This window comes from Phalacrocorax carbo, chromosome 4 (genome assembly GCF_963921805.1).
Source record: "Phalacrocorax carbo chromosome 4, bPhaCar2.1, whole genome shotgun sequence".
Taxonomy (NCBI): Eukaryota; Metazoa; Chordata; class Aves; order Suliformes; family Phalacrocoracidae; genus Phalacrocorax; species Phalacrocorax carbo.
This window is the reverse complement of record NC_087516.1, coordinates 13,464,484-13,480,970: the sequence shown is the minus strand read 5'-3', so window position 1 is coordinate 13,480,970 and position 16,487 is coordinate 13,464,484. Positions and strand designations below refer to the sequence as shown.

Sequence of the window (16,487 nt, the reverse complement as noted above, 5' to 3'; positions counted from 1 at the left end):
CTTTATTTGTACAGTATTAAAATGTATTCTCTGTTGTATCTTTTATATACTATTTGTAAGCATAGCTGTTTCCAAATATAACAAGTTCACGGGGTTTTTTTGCCTGCAGACTGTTCTCCCTTTTGAAGGCATGGAGCCTTTATTAAAAAAACCTAAAAACCAAACCCAACAGCTAGACAGCCTGTGAGATAAAGGCTTTGTTTGTAAGCCTTTGGTCATGCAGCATGAAGGTCTAAATGCATTTGTTATGCATACTTTACATATCAAATGTCTTCTGTTGCTTTTGATCTACTTCTTTCAACTCATTTTTGGAAGTTGACTTTTTTTCTGACCCTCAAAAGTGAAAATCCCCCAAAAATTGTTTTTAAAATGTATTTTCCTAACTCTCAGAATGAAGTACCTGTTGTACTGCAAACTGGGTTCTTCTGTGACCAGCATGAGAGTTTTCCTTTTAATTTTTCAGTTTAGAAGAGGGAGGGTTTCATTCTGGAAGACTAATCATTTGTAGATTGATTTGAAGTAGTTCCATTCAGGTAATCTTTTACATGGAGGTATACAAAAAGTCTTCAGAACTATAGCTATGCTTCTCCTGACTCTCTGATCATAGTTTTTATTCTTGCATTTTCATCATTAGCAAATACCTATTTAAAGTCCAAAATGTAGTTTTCTTTTTCATATTAAGAGAAGAAAGAGACCTCAGCCCACATATGATAAATTTTAGGTCTTTACTCTGTGGTTTTATCTCTGTAAATGCTTTTGGCCTATCACTCTGAACTGGGTGGGGATATCATTGCCTGCTCTTACGCATTTGGCTAGCGTGCGCTGGTGACACGGGATGCTTTTTGTTGACAGCACTTGTGATGCAGCTGCTAGGTTCCAGGATCCCGTCGAACGTGAGGCATTTGTTCTCCCTGCCATCCCATGTTAACCCAGTAGAGGGACCTGATGTCTAGATTTATATTCTAAAATATACATAAGAAAAACTAGGAGCAAGAGGATATGTATTGTTGTGTTTGTTTTGAAGTGAAAATCTCATCCATAACCTAAAGATAGGAGGAGAAATGAGGATTTGGTCCTCTGTACTACACTAAACCTGTATTAAATGTTAGTCTGGTTGCTATGCCGATTTAACAAAAGATGACAATGCAGGTTCTAGGATAATTGCAACTGCTTTTTAATGGTTCCTAAGAAATAATTGTGCGTCACTCAAACCCAATTTTTTTAGTGCATTAAAATATTCAGAGTATAGTTCAGTTATAGTAGGGTAATGCTGTGTGACTGCTGCATCAAGTGTTATTAAGCTTTAGAGTTTACCAACCACATGTAGAAGTAAATTTCTTGAATGCAAAACATTCTAGTTTAGTTTGTGTTTGTGTTACCGCTTATTAAGCTGTGCAGCATTCCTGTAGGAACAATTTTTAAAATTTTCTGACTTGAGTTTTTTAATCATTACCCAAACTAAGTATGTAAAATTCAAGTAGTGGAAATTTTTGTATGAAGAAAAGACTAGTTAGGTAGCAAAGAGAACTGTGCAACCAAGACTTCCACCTGTACTTTTTTTTTATATGATTAATTTGAAATCTTTTAAGTATTCAGATGTGTACATGTTTGCAGGGTTGGGAATAAAAACCCTCTTTTTCTGATAAACATGTAAACTGAAGAAGAGCAGATTTATCATGTTTAGAAAACTACTATATCTTCACATTAATATGCCCATAAACATTATTTATTAATACAAAATAGTTTAACTTTTGTAAGAGCTCAGATAACTAACTTGAAAATTTTATAGAGGAAAATTCAGCTGTGCTCCTCCCACCCTCCCCCTACAATTCAGGAGTGACTGGGTGAAGACTATATGACTCACACTGTCATATTTAAACTTTGGGAAAAAAATCTTCTGTATGCAATATTAACTTGGTGAGAAAAATCAGGAGGATGTGGATTGCTCTTTGATTAAGCAGTGGGAGATGACTGAAATGACTTTACTGTGAAGGCAAGTGCCTCAGAAAACTCCCAGATACCCTCTGTGAAGCGCTGTGTGTGCAGCAGGGTAGGTAGGGCCTCTTGTTTTCAGTCTTAGAACAGATGTGATTCCCCAGTGCAATGGGCTTTGTCCTGTGAAAGCATCTGTAGATCAGCTTGGGAAGAACAGCTGCACCTATAGTTGTTTTGCAGGTGCTGAAGTTGCTTCAGTTGGATTACTTTGCAGGTGCTGTCAGTACAGAGCTTCCAGCTAAAGCTCATGTAACAGTTCTGACCAATGCAACTCAAATTTGTACTGGTGCAGTGTCTCTGTGGGACTTACTTATTTTCTTCTCTTTTTTTAAAAAAATGTGTTAATTTTTCATTGGCATTTTGCTTGTTATAACAACTGCTCTGTTCTGTATTTCTGTCTTAGTGTTAGATGTCGGGTAGATTCAGAGTATCATAGACCAGGCATTTGTATTCTTTATTCTGTTTTAGGGATAGGAATTGTGGTGGCAGGGATTGGAGCTCAGCATTAAGCTCTCAGGGTCATTGTATTTGAGCAAACTGTACAGGTTTCAGGGTAGTCAGCTTCAGCTCTACCAAGATGATCAGGGGGCTGGAGCGTCTCCCTTACAAGGAAAGGCTGGGAGACTTGTACAAGAGAAGGCTGTGGGGAGATTTCATCAATACCTATAAATATCTAAAAGGAGGGTGTCAGAACGATGGGTCTAGACTCTCTTCAGTGGTGCCCAGTGACAGGACAAGGGGCAATGGGCACAAGTTGGAACACAAGAAGTTCCACTTAAACATGAGAAGAAACTTCTTTACTGTGAGGGTGACAGGTACTGTGAGCAGTGGCACAGGCTGCCCAGAGAGATTGTGGAGTCCCTTCCCTGGAGACATTCAAACCCCACCTGGACACGTTCCTGTGCCCCCTGCTCTGGGTGTCCCTGCTCAAGCAGCAGGGTTGGACGAGATGATCTCCAGAGGTCCCTGCCAACCCCTACCATTCTGTGATTAGTGCAAAAGAAAAGTACTTGTTCTCAAGGACTGGTTATCTGCGAAATTTTTGTTTTTCAAACTGTATTCTGCCTTCCTACTGGTGTGAGTGATCACGTTGAAATGCTCTGTGGTGCCTATCTTAGGTACTATCCTAGTGAAGTAGGCACATGTGTGTAATATAGTTAAAACGTTATTGTTAGGTTCTGCCCTGAGTAATCAAAGCTATCTCTTAAAGCAGTACTGTATTACCTTTCTGTGGCTTTCTAACTAGCATCTAATGCTTAGTTATGGTGAATCTCTCACAGTCATGCAAAAAGAATAGCAATCACTTTTTTATTTTTATGACTGCTAAAGTATTCTGACAAAAGCTTATATAATGCAATGCAGAGGTAGAAGCTCAAGTGCCAGGCTGGTCAGTCCTCCTAACAGTCAGGACTTATTTGCATCCATCTCTGTGCTGATATAATTGTACTGTTTCAGATTCTGGGGCTGAGATACAAAGCGCACTAAGAAGGTACAGCAGACCATTGCGTGACGGTACACTCACTATGTGTTTCCAAGCATAGCTGTGCACTGCATGTATTCACACAGAATCGCATGATTACAGTGGTCTGTGATGCTTGCAACACAACTGTATTCCTAGGTCCAAGAGAGCAACCATAAATGCTGTGAATTAACTTCTCCAGTCATAGCATGTCCCTTTCAGATATCTGGACTCTGTAGTGGCAGTTTCTGTTGAGGTCTTGGCTTTGTTTTCTGTCATATAGGTAGGATGATGTCTTTATAGCTGTAGCTATAGCCTTGCTAAATTTTCTTCTTTTCTGCTTTTACTTTAACGGGAAAACTCTAAAGGCACCCTGCTCAACAAGTATAAGATTTCAACAGATGTAGCATTTGCACGTTCTCTCTCTTGGGAGTGGGTGTGATCAAATTTCTTCTGCTTGGTTTCAGCCTGGAGTAACTTCTAATTGGTGAACAACACATAGACTGCCCTTTGAAGTTGGTAGGATTATAAGCAATATTTATAATTGACAGAAACTTGGTTTACAGGATTTTATACTCATTGATTAGTTTCAATAGGTGAATTTCTTACCTGCCTGCAAATAGTGGAATCATCAGTCCTGAATGCCTTGAGGACCTTGAAGTCATAGCAGTGTGTGGTGTGGTCTGATATATTATCAGCTGTTCTGTTACAGTCCAACTGCATAGGATTGCAGTGTTCTGGTTACAGCAACCAGGAAAGAGGCAGCTGTAGCAGCCAGAGGGTTTTCTGACTTTTCACAAAAAGTCTAAGATGAATTCTTTCCCTGATGATACCTGGATTTGGAGTAATTATCTAACATTAGTATTTTCAAGTCCTCTCCATTCTTCAGTAGCATGTCTTTTGACACAGAGAAAACTTGTGCTGCTCTCCGAAAGTGTACTTACCCGCTGTTTGTCTGCTGAACCTCTTGTTGCAAGGCTTTTGGAGAATAGAAGCTGAGCTTGTGCCACTGTTCTCATGTTTTCTTCTGAAATGTCTTCCATATGTATTATCTCACTATCTTTGTCTGAGTCTGAGGCAGCCTGTGAGGAATGTCTGAGATGATCCTGGCTCATTAGACCTTTCTCATTAATTATAATGAGATGCAATACATCTTCAAATTTTTGCAAAAGCAATTATGAAGAAGTATATCCTGGTGGCTCTAAGTAATCCATGAGAGTTTTTCCTGAATCTTGGCATAGGGGAAGTATTTTTTTCAGGGAAAATCAGTCAAGGTATTTATACAGTCTGCTTCTTGTGTATTTTACCTTTAAGATAATGTGTGTAATCTGTTGCACTTTCCCCCAATTCTCCATTACAAGATCCTGCTAGAGGTAGTGAGGACCTGTTCCATTTGGGATATAATTTATGGCTTCTTCCATTCCTTGCCTATCCAAACATGTCAAGAGTTTATTTCTGGAGTTCTTTGAATAACTTTTTGGAAAAGCTTTCTTGCAGTGTACAATGGTTTGTACCTGTCTATGCGAACATTGGATTTAGTTAAACACTAATGCAGTAAAAACTGTTGCTGCCAGAAGATATCAGGACTGCTGGACTACCTAGGTTTTCATTATGTCAGGTTATATAGTTTTTGTATTCATTTATTCACTATAAACCTTGATACTTAATATATACCGATAATTAAATTTAGAAGGGAAATTTTGTGGACTGCGTGTTGATCTTCAGGAATTATTTTGGGTGTGTTAGGCAAAAGATAATGTGCATGCCTTTGGAGGACACTGCCGGATTGAGTTGAGACTCTTCTGTTTCACAGGCAGAGTAAAAATCTGCAAATTCTGTAGTTCTGTCAAAACATTTTGGGATTTGTGGTGTCTTGTACAATCCATGACCTCAGTATAGCACTTGTTCTAGGTGATCTGTCTTACACTGTTTTTGAGCTTCTTCCTAAGGAACGCTGGAATATGCATTCACTGTTCACTCTCTCCATATGAGCATTTGTTTTATTTTTCCCTTTGGCCTGTCCAGTAATTTGATGATCTATTTTAATGGCATTTGAGCATATTGTAAAAAGTTCTGTAAGAAAGGTTTCTCCTGCAGCTTAGTAGAGGAGTCTGCAGGCTAATGCCCCAGTTTGGAACAAGCAGACAAAACTTAATCTTTGTGCTGCACAGGACAGGCACTGGCCTCCCATTCGGTAGATGTACAATTCCAAACTCTTCATGGCCAAAATACTGATCAACTGTTCTGCTGAGTCTTTGGCAAACGTTTGCCCCTTTTTAAAAAAAAGTGGGTAATTTTTTTCTCCTTCCTTGGAGATACCTCTTAATCTAATAACTGAGAATAGTAAGGAGGAGAAATTGTTCACATATGTTAGTCTTGTAGGACTCTGCTTGCATACCTTAATTCTGGGAATTCTTTTTCAGGTTAGATGATCTTGTCTGGATGTTTGGGTTACTTATTTTGATGGTATTCTTTGAGTTGGATTCTTAAAGGAAGAGACACACTCTGTGTGATTATTTTGTATTTGAGAAATGATGACATTGAATGCTTCTTGTTTTTCATATGAACTTGTTACTGGAACTTGCTTGTTGAAGCAGCACGTTTTGGCTGGCCAGCAGTAACTTTTACTACAGTAAGAAGTGCCCGGCTGGTAATATGCTTAAATAGCAACTGGTTTGTGCTGAAATTAAAATGCTCAAAAAAGAGGAGTTCTTCAAAATTCTCGAATTCCAAATTCTTTTTAACTCAGCATTTTCTTCTTTAAGAGAATGGAAATCCTTGCTCTAAAGTCTCTCGTATATAACTTGAAATAGAAATGTTGACCATATAGATAATTATGGCTGTTCAAGAGATTATCTGAAAACTCGATATACATTATATTTGTTTATCTTAGTGTGCATCTAATTCAATCTGTAGTGCATTTATGCAGGGAGAATCTTAGGGAATCTGTTTCCCTGAACTTACCTCTTACAAAAAAAAAATCTGATCTTTAAAAAACATTTTTCTGCTGATTTGATTTCCCTATTTAAGGAGTTTGTTGGTCAGGTTATTAAATCTGATTCCATTCCTGTGTGTTCTGCTGATAAGTAAACAGGCTGAAATTTTGCCTTACCTGAATAGAAACTAGGTCCTTGAGTCATCTAGTGTTTCTGCACCAGTGAACTTGACTCCAGCTTTTATGAAATGTGGGTAGTTCCTGCAGGATTCCTGAAGTATGTTTTAAGTATGTTTAATTTTTCTTTTATGTAGACTGAGCTTCAAAACAATTTTCTTCCAGTCTTATCACAAGGTGTCATGTTTGTTCCCTTACTGATAGTAGGTTTTTCTCTATTAACTTTATAACATATGAAAGTAAGAAGAATCACCACCAAACTTGCTTTTCTTTTGCTCCTCCAATTTCTTGATAGGGTGGAGGGAAGTGGTAGAATTGCTGCTTTTGTGTAGCTGAGCAGGAGAAATAATTTAGAAGTCTCTTTCTAAAATTTGCACCCATATATTAATTCAGGATTGAATTAAGCACTCCAAATATTGGTTTTCTTGAGGCAGCATTAGCATAAAGAATACAGATACTTTAGCAACATTCCTTAAATCACATATATGGTTCTTAAGTCATTATTGTCTTGAAACTTTGCACTTTTGGTGTCATGACAATTTAAAACCTCTACTGTGCAATTAGCTAGTTATGTAGTAGGTAAGTACAGTAGGACTCTGATGAAGAGATGTTTAATAGCAGTTTAGGTATTCAAACTTGAATTTTTTCAATATCCAGATGGCCTTGGCTTCCTGTTGATACCTATTTAGTATTGTATAGTCGTCCCTTAAAAATTTAAGTTTGGTAGTCTGTTTTCAGTGCTAGAATTTTGTAAGCCAAATTTCAGTTATTCTTCTGTGCGTTTGCACACTTTTTAAACCTGTAGGTTTGGGGTGGCATCACTTCAATGAAACTTTCAGTGACCACTGACAGAATTGTGAAAATTCAAAGTTATGGTACAGCTCTTGCATTAAAATGTGCATTATCATATGATCTCTAGTTCTGTTAGGAAACAAAGGTAAATGAAGGCCTCCAGTAGCTGAAGAGAATGGAAGCCTTAGTGATTCTTTCCATGTGAAGTAACTAGTTTGCTTGCCTTTATGCATGCAGAATGTTTTGTTGAATGGCTTGCTTTCCTGTTTGTCATGGACTTAATATTTTCCAGTTTAAGGAGTAAACCTACTAATGGTCTCCTGACTCTGGAGACAAAGAAAAAAAAATGGGGGGAAAAAGCAAGAGATTAGTTTAAGCCATTTGAAATGACTGGATTATCTTTTTTTTTCCCATTTTAATCAATTTAGTCATCATAAAAGCAGAATTTCACTCAGTTTCTGTGTAACACCTCAAGTTCTACAAACTCACTCTTGGGAATATGACATTTTCTTGTTTCCTAGCCGTTCTACAGTAATGTGCTTTTTTTTTTTTTTGGTAACTGATTCTGATTTGTAAGTAGTTCTCATAGACTTTAACACTAGAGTTACCTGTAAGGATTATTTTCTTCACTGGTCTATAGTGTTTTATGGGTGTGGTGTTTGGTTTGCATGCAGAAAATGCAAGGTCCGCAAATTTAGGCTGTATCAAATACATGTAGAGTGATGATAAATATTGTAGTTCACATGAGGATTTTAAACTTTAAAATTTTATGTGGAATAGCTGTAATGCACGGTGTTTGCTAATCCTGTAAAATCTGAGGCTAAAAATCATTGAGTTTGTGCAGGAAAAAATATTCAAAAACTCAAGTTTTAAACAGCTTCCCTCCCTCACGTCCCCACCCCATAAAACTCCAGATGGTGGTGTGAAGCACTGGCAGCCAGGTGTGACTGACAGCCATATAGTCAGAAGCAAATCTTCTGTTTATTGTCTAAAGAGGTAGAAAGGAGGAGAGGATTCTACCAAAGCTCTGTCCTCAGTCGTTGCATCCTGCAAGATGAGACGTGTTGTTCCCAGAGTGCACGAACAACGTGCATATTCTGGAAGGAGGGATAAGACCATGATCCACACAGCTCTGTGGTGGGTGCCTGAGAGAGAATTCCATTTAGCCTCACTTCTCCCATTTAAGAAACTGGGTACTTGTTGCAGGGATTAAATTTTTTAAAATTGAAATGTATCAAAGTTTGTAGACAAGTGCCAGATATCTTTCAAATTACGTGTTTGGAGAACTGAAGGAAATGCTTTATAAATTTCTGTAAGCATGAAGGTTCATGCTGTTCTGCTGACAGACTGCTGGCGTATATGGCCAATAAAGCTGCTCTTGCAGAGGTTAGCTTTAATGTACAAGTACAAAGTAAAGCTTTGTTGGCATAGATAAAACAAAGTACTGTAATATATATGTTTTCTTAGTGTAGATGTTGCCTTAATCAACTTTTCACCTAAAAGCAGAATAAGTTAAGTTAACCCAGTGCACGTTTGTGGGTATGCCTGGATCTTCATTTTGAGTAACGAATTGCAAGTGGGTACGTATTTTTTCATTCATAATTGTGCCTGTTTGGATGAGCAGGACAGGCTTCAGATGATTACATATACTACAATAGCATTCTTTGATTTTTATTGTTCTTAGCTAAATGTTCTTATATGTATGGGAATGCAACCCCCACCCCCCAGTGCCCAGTTTTCTTCTGAAATTAGTTCACATTCATTTTAAGATAGGCACTGCTATCTGAGTCATAATGATGTTCATCGTGAGACTGAATTGAAGGCTTTGGGATCTAACGTTGCGTTTTCTTCTTTTGGCTTGTTTAGCTTTCTCTTAAGTTTGATCCTAACTCTGAACTGCTTGCTGTTCTTCCTTATTATTTCAGAGATCAGTGAAACTCTCTAACATATTTTGTGTAAATTACAGTAATATATTCAACCATAAGCTAGCCATAAAATTATCTTTATGGATATGCTTTGCAATTGGAAAATATTTCAGTGAAGTGTGAGCAGCCTCTGTGTCCTGTGAAAAGTAGGTGTGCTTTTCTGAATAGTAAGTGCAAGTTTTCTGTAATCAAACTAATCTTTAATCTGGTAAAAAAGTAGATTTTAGTAGACAGGATGAGGTTGTTTTTATTTTGAACAGTATGTTATTTGTAGTCACGTTCTGCTATAGTATTGAGATACTCATGTATTTTAAATAATGTAATTTCTTTATTTTGATTTTAGGAGAATGACATCTTCCTGGGCTGGGAAAAGGGAGCTTACAAGAAATGGGGAAAGAGTAAGAAAAAGTGCTCTGATCTAACACTAGAGGAAATGAAAAAACAGGCTGCTGTCCAGTGTCTTCGCTCTGCTTCTGATGAAGTAAGTTTGGACTATTTAATAGATTCTTAAGACTTCATGCCCCTCTTTGTGTTAGGTATATTTAGCCTGTGATGCTTATCTTTTACTTTGTGGCTTCTTAAAATGCAGGTTCCAGAAGAGTTCTCTGAGAGTTTTTCAAAGTTTTCTTTAGGAAATTACAAAATCTGTGTATGGCAGCAGGATTTCACAAAAGATTCTGTACTACGTAGTGTCATGCTTTTTCTGTAAGCCCTCACCTATTCTTGTCAGAGTCAGTTGCAATGTCCCATGTTGTGTTGAAATTACCACAACACTTTGCATAAAGGTATTTCTTAAAACTCTAAATTTACTTTGTGTTGTGTGTGAGCAGCAAGGAATGGAATATTTGGGCAGAAAGCCATCTTGCTTTGTGCATGCTGTATGTGTAATCCAGAATTGCTAAATAAAACACAACGCAATGTATAGTAGCAAATGTTCACTTTCCAGATTACATCCATGAGTGGAAGTGGAGTTGAAGTGTACTGATTGGAGAGGGTGAGGAGAGGTGAAGGCAACAGGCTGAAGGAAGGTATCACAGGCAGCAGATACCATGTAGCTCAATGGAAAAGCAGAGAAAGGAAGAGACTGCCAAAGGAAATGTTTAAAAGGAAGAAACAATCTGTAGCACAGGTCAATGGAAGCTCTTCAAGGAGACTTTTCAGACAGCAGAAATTAGAAAGACTATCTCTTAGTTTACAGATCTACAAATACTCTGACGTGTCACTATCGCAAGAAGAAACTCTACCCCACTTAGGCAGTCTGGTTGTGTTATTGCTCCACATGGCTTCCTAGTCACAGTTTGTGCTTGCGCAAGCGTTTGTGTGGTTGTGGGGAGAACTGGATTGAGAAAGTGAATCAGTTTCCTGAGATTAACCTGGTTGGGGTGGAAGGAGTGTTAACTCAGAGAGGTTTCCTGGTCAGATATGTAGCACAGAGACACTTGTGCCAGTAGGAGTGGATGAAGATATGTGGCCAAGAGTAATGAAGGAAGTGGGTTGATCTGTGTGGTTATTCCCATCACCACCAGCTTCAGTAGCATTGCCATCATAGAGAGGCTTACTCTTTGTGAGGCTGCTTGGGCATTTGTTCAGTTGCTAATGTGGCAATTGATTAATTGGGATTTTTCTGGACTCCCATTTTCCCATTACTTAGTATCCTAACAAAGTGATGCAAAATATAATTTTGTTGGTAATTCGCTTTGCTTTTATAGTTACAGAATATTGAGGTCAGAACTCTGACTACTGTAAAAGTTAATTCAAATATAAAGAAATCATAGCAAGAAGTAATGTTTTTCTTGAGGATATGACTATCTTTGTATACTCATTTTATGAACAACAAAAAGTAGTAGTCTTAGGCCACAGAAGTACTGATGGTTGATTTTTAGCTTTAGATATTACTTCCTTGATGCATCTTCGCGTAGCTGCAAACCAGGGAGCATCACTCAGAGCTAAATTTATATCATACAGAGAAATCCAGTTGAAAAGAAAAAGGAAGGAGGTAAATTTATTAATAATCCCTAGTCTGCCTCCCCTTGAAAGTTCATAAAACAGAAGAAGGGAAGAAACCCTTCAACTAGAGTTTTGAAAGAATAAAAAGATGTGTGATCTGAAACATTGAACGAGTAACTTCCTCCTTTGACTCCTGCCATTTTGTCAGATTTTTATTGTTCAACATTAACCTATAATCTACAACCTGTAGATTTGTGTTATTTTAGGGCTATTTTGACTTCTCTTGCATGCCTAGACAATTCAGCTTGCACATTTGTTGTCTTTAATGAAATTGTAGGTTATAATTTTTTTTTAATGCATTTTCAAACACAGGGTCAAACCTTTAAACCTTTACCAAAAAAAAAAAAAGTTGTTACTTAAAGCTGTTCTGTAATTAGTTTAGCAAAAGAGAAAAATATAGATTTTTTTTTTTCCCACTGAAGTCTGGGAGAAGAGTGATACTCCTTTGATTCTAGTGGTATTTGCAAGTAACTTGTAAGGTATCCTTTCTGCTTTTCAAACACATTTCCTGTGTTGGCTGGTTTCTGTACCTATGTTTGTGTGCTAATCTGATAGGAATAATCAGTAGTTTTTGGACCGCGGAACATAATGTTACAATACTCTTTCTCCTGAGGCATTCAAGCTGCCCCATGCAATGTTCATGATTTCATTTCTACAAAAAGATAAAAATACTGTTAACTGTAGCCAAAATTGATGATTAGTGGTGTGTGTGTGAAGCATTTATAAAAATTATTGAGATACAAATAAATACGTCTTCCCAATGCCACTTGAATTTATTTGCTTTCTGAATCATCTGAAAACGTTTACCTGTGTGTGTTTTCTGTTTGTGTGTGTTTTCTGTTTGTGTGTGTTTTCTGTTTGTGTGTGTTTTCTGTTTGTGTGTGTTTTCTGTTTGTGTGTGTTTTCTGTTTGTGTGTGTTTTCTGTTTGTGTGTGTTGTCAAATAGATAGAAGTTGGATGTGTTCTTGAGGATCTTCATAAATATGTCAACTAGCAGTGGTGTTCTCACAGGCTTCTTGCAAGGGGTCTGGCAATAGTCCACATGGGCAGTTCTGGAGCTTGCTTATAGTATTGCTGTTCTTCTGTGATCCTTTTTTTCAAAGTAGCTGGAGACGGAAATACCAATATCCTCACATGGAAATGAAACACTTGCTCTTGAAGCCTAACCTCCTCTTTCAACCTTAACATTGGAGCAAAGCAAGCAAGGTTGAGGTAGCTCCATTACTGGGAGTAATCGAAAGAAGTCTTTGTGTATTTAAAATTGTATTTAAGTGAAATGGTTAGAATGTTTACCCTGTATGTGTCCATAGAGAGAGTATATACACACACACGTGTGTACACACACAAGCAAACAAACAAAATAACAAAATTCGGGAGACAATTAATGAAGATTTTAGGACTCTGCAGCCTGATCTATTTTAGGGGGAAAAATGTGCAGAGGATGTAAGGGTATTGACAGTTAAGAATAACTCTTCTAACTCTCAAAGGAAATGACAGAGATCCAGGTACCATAATTTTGATGTTTATATTTAATTACTTAAACCAGTAATATGTTGAGAAATTGCAGACAGTCTCTCTCCTCCCTGCTACCAGTAATCAGAGGCCCTAAAGTTGGGTGGTCACTTCAGAACTGCTTGATGGGGAGAGGAAGTCATAGAATACGTTAGATGAAAATTGTCTTGATAACAGTAAACACTGTTCTGTCAGTCTTTCATTTAATGGTTGAAACAAATATTTTGAAATATTGTTTCTTGTGGATTTTCGTTTACATAGTATTCATTCTTAGGGAGTACTTTATTTGGTAGCTTAGTTTTGTCTGAATGCAGATTTTTGTCTCTTTTTAATAAGAGTAATGCTGTAAAACACTAGTCTGAGACAGAAATCCAAGACGCTAGTTACAATTTTATGGTGCAGAAAACAATAATTTGACTTCAAATAGCCTACAGTTTGGTGTTTATTTCTAAAACATTTCCTAAGTTACGAAGTATGACAAGTCAGGGAAGCTGCAGTCTATTGGCTGCTCTGCATCACTGTGTTTTGCAGCGGCAAAGCATGTTGTGGACTAAGTGCTGTTGTGAGAGGAGGCCTGATTTTCATAGGTACTGTCTGGTAAGAATGCAAATTGTTAATGTGTGTATGTTCTGAGGACAGTATTTTTTGTGTGACAAGTTGTCTATATTTGTATGGGTCTTTGCCTGCAGGTGCTCTTGATGAAGTTAGAAGCAGAGAAAATATAAGTCCAATGCAACTTGCCAGCAAATGAAGAGAGAATAATGGCAAGAACTTTTAAAACAAGTACTTTAATGTAGTAATCAGTTGCTATTCTTACTGCAGTTCTAAAGTTTATTTTTTCCAAAACACTTGAATGAAGTATAAATAGCAGTTCAAAGATGTGCTGAAGAATTGTTCAAGTTTTAAAAAGGTTGTTAATATTGACCTTGAATAGAGACCTTATCTTAATTCTTATACTGCTGAATTGTAGAAGAGATTTTAAAGTGTTGGTTTGCAATTAACTAGCAAAGGAAGGGTATCCATTCTAATGAAACTGCGTAAAATCTCCAACTGTTTAGGACTGGGGAGTATTTATGTAAAACTGAAAGAAAATAAGAAATTTTATCCTGAAATTACTGCCTCAAATCTTAAGTCAAAGCAGTGTTTCTGTCAGCATTAAATGACTTTTTTTCAGTGTTTTTTTGTTTGTTGATGTTGTTGTTGTTTTAATTCCTGTCTGGTACACCTAAAACTAAGAAGGTCACTTTGTTCATGTATAGCTTCTGAGAAGCACGCTTTCTTCTTTCTTTTTTTTTTTTTTTTTTTTTTAAGTGTCCCAATTCTGAAAGCCTGTAAATTATTTTGCATTTGAATAATGAAACTTGTCAGTAACAAGACAGAAAGGAGTATCTTTGAGACTCAGAAGTTTAGTAAAAAAAGTAAGAGTTTGGAAAATCACCTGTGTTATATTTTTGCAAGGCGGATACTGTGTGAGCAAGATTGCAATTGGAGGTTACTTGTGCAGACCTGATAGAGGATGAGAGGAAACCTCCCGGGGTTGTGCTGGGGCAGGGTTAGGTTGGGTAGTAGGAAAGATTTCTTCACTGAAAGGATTATCAAGCACCGGAACAGGCTGCCCAGGGAAGTGGTTGAGTCACCATCTCTGGAGGTATTTAAAAGATGTGTAGATGTGGTGCTTAGGGACAGGGTTTGGTGGTGGACATGGCAGTGCTAGGTTTATGGTTAGACTCAATGATCTTAAAGGTCTTTTCCAACCTAAATGATTCTGTGATTCTATGAAAGACTTTTCAGTAGGTATATTTCCTACTAATAATGTTTGAAGTTACTCATGTTGCTTGTCTGTTGGTCATAAATCCAAGCTTAAATATCTTTTAACTGACTAGTTTTCTGCTAAAGGTTGCATTGCTCACTAGAGCAAGCAGGTTTTCAGCTGTGTTACTGCAGTTCCTATGCAATATAGGTCATTCACTGAACACCTGTAGTATTACACGTGAAATTCCACCCCAAGATGGTGCTAGAGTTTCAGTTAAAGCAATTGGTGTATCTTTATTCTGCTGAAATGTAGGACGTTGCAGAATGAGCAAAGGAGACTACTTCATATGTATCTTACTTTCTGCACTGATGAAACCAGATGTCCCAGATTCTTTCCTCCTCTGCCTAAAGGTGGCCATTGCAGCTAAACTGTTCCACAGCACATACTGAGACATGGCTAGTGTCCACTGCTCTGCTGCTGCTGTCTCAAGGCATGTCCTAACGGGGTTCAGGCAACGTGGTCCACTTCTGAACGAACCAGGCTCTCAAAATCTGCTAACTGCCCATGAGGCAGTGTACATCATGTTAAAGTAAGAATTAGTCTTGGTTGGTAGATTCCACGATGAATTTTGAATGAGTACTGCTCTAATATATTAAGCAAACAGTGCTTTCCATCCCACTGTTCTAAGAGGTTACTGCTTGGAGGTGACACTGAAACATAACTGGTGAAACTTCATAAAAGTAATTTCTTGGAAATGTAGTCAGGTGTAGGCATGCTGTTGTTCGGAGCATTGGCTTTGCTTGCTTTGAATTATGACGGGGGGAATATGGCCCTTCTGATATCTGTGTTATTGTATGGGAACACTTAGAGGAACACACTTGGCTCTAGTGAACAATGTTGTTAAAAATTTGAAATGGTAATCTTCTATTCTCAAATGTACCTTGCTTTCAGCACAAATTTGAGATGTGTCTAAAATGAGATTCTGTTGAAAATTTCTTAGCAGTTTGTCATCTTTCTTGCTCTAAGTGCAGAACTGTCAAACATTCCATGCAGTTACTACAGTCTTGCATATAAACTTTATTTGAAGAAATAAGCTCCTAATCAGGCCAAATTAATCAATTGGTTATGATTCCATGTCTGAAGCATATTTTTATTGATGAGTTACTCTGGCCAACTATTGTAGTTTCCAGAGATTATGGTATCTGCGTGCCAGTTAGACCAAGGCAGTACTGCGTAATCTTAAGCTTGGCAATAGTGATGTGTAAGAACTGAGGCAAAAGGGCTTGTGAAGCCCTTAGCACAGGGACAGTGATCTTTTCGTCTTATGTAGGATGCCAGATTAATGAGGTTATTTCAAATTCATTTTAATAACTGATTTATTTCTGCTGTTCTCTGCTTCTCTGACGTAAACCAATACTAATTAGGTAATACACCCTGACCACTAGGCTGAGGTACCAAGGAATCAGGTAGTAAACATTGGATGGTTTGTTAAGTGACGTAACTTGCGCATCCTCATATGACTAGAAGTGACGTGAACAAGAGAAGTGTAAAAAAAAAAAAAAAAGTACACAATATTCTTTTGACATTTTTAAAAATAAGTGAAAAATGTTAGTCAAAAAGCCCTGTAAGGAGGGTAGCAAAGTGCTAGGATAAACATTGTTAATGTAAAGGTGTAAAGGACAGCACAAGAATGAAGCAAGTTGTGTAAAAGCCATCTTAACAAATCATAAAGATGAAGTGCTGAAGTTGTTGTTGAAAAGTCTGAATTTATTAAAGCAAAAAATAATCAAGTTAAAGTTCCAAAAGAACTGTAACGTTTCTTGAAGCATATAACTTGTCTAGCTCAGAACTAAGCATTTCTGTGTGTCTGAGGATGATTGTTCAGAATTATTTCAGGGAAATGCCAAAACACTTCACAAAACCAGTGAATAT

General features: G+C 37.4%; 1 protein-coding gene across 4 annotated transcripts in view; it reads left to right on the top strand.

Moving 5' to 3' along the window:
• The window catches only part of KIAA0232 (KIAA0232 ortholog), a 72,396-nt gene that overhangs the window by 26,612 nt on the left and 29,297 nt on the right, over positions 1 to 16,487 (top strand). For all 4 annotated transcript variants that reach the window (XM_064449082.1, XM_064449084.1, XM_064449083.1 and 1 more), the window contains exon 3: positions 9,627 to 9,764. In XM_064449082.1, coding sequence (XP_064305152.1) covers positions 9,627 to 9,764 — 138 coding nt within the window. The remainder of the gene's footprint in view (positions 1 to 9,626; positions 9,765 to 16,487) is intronic.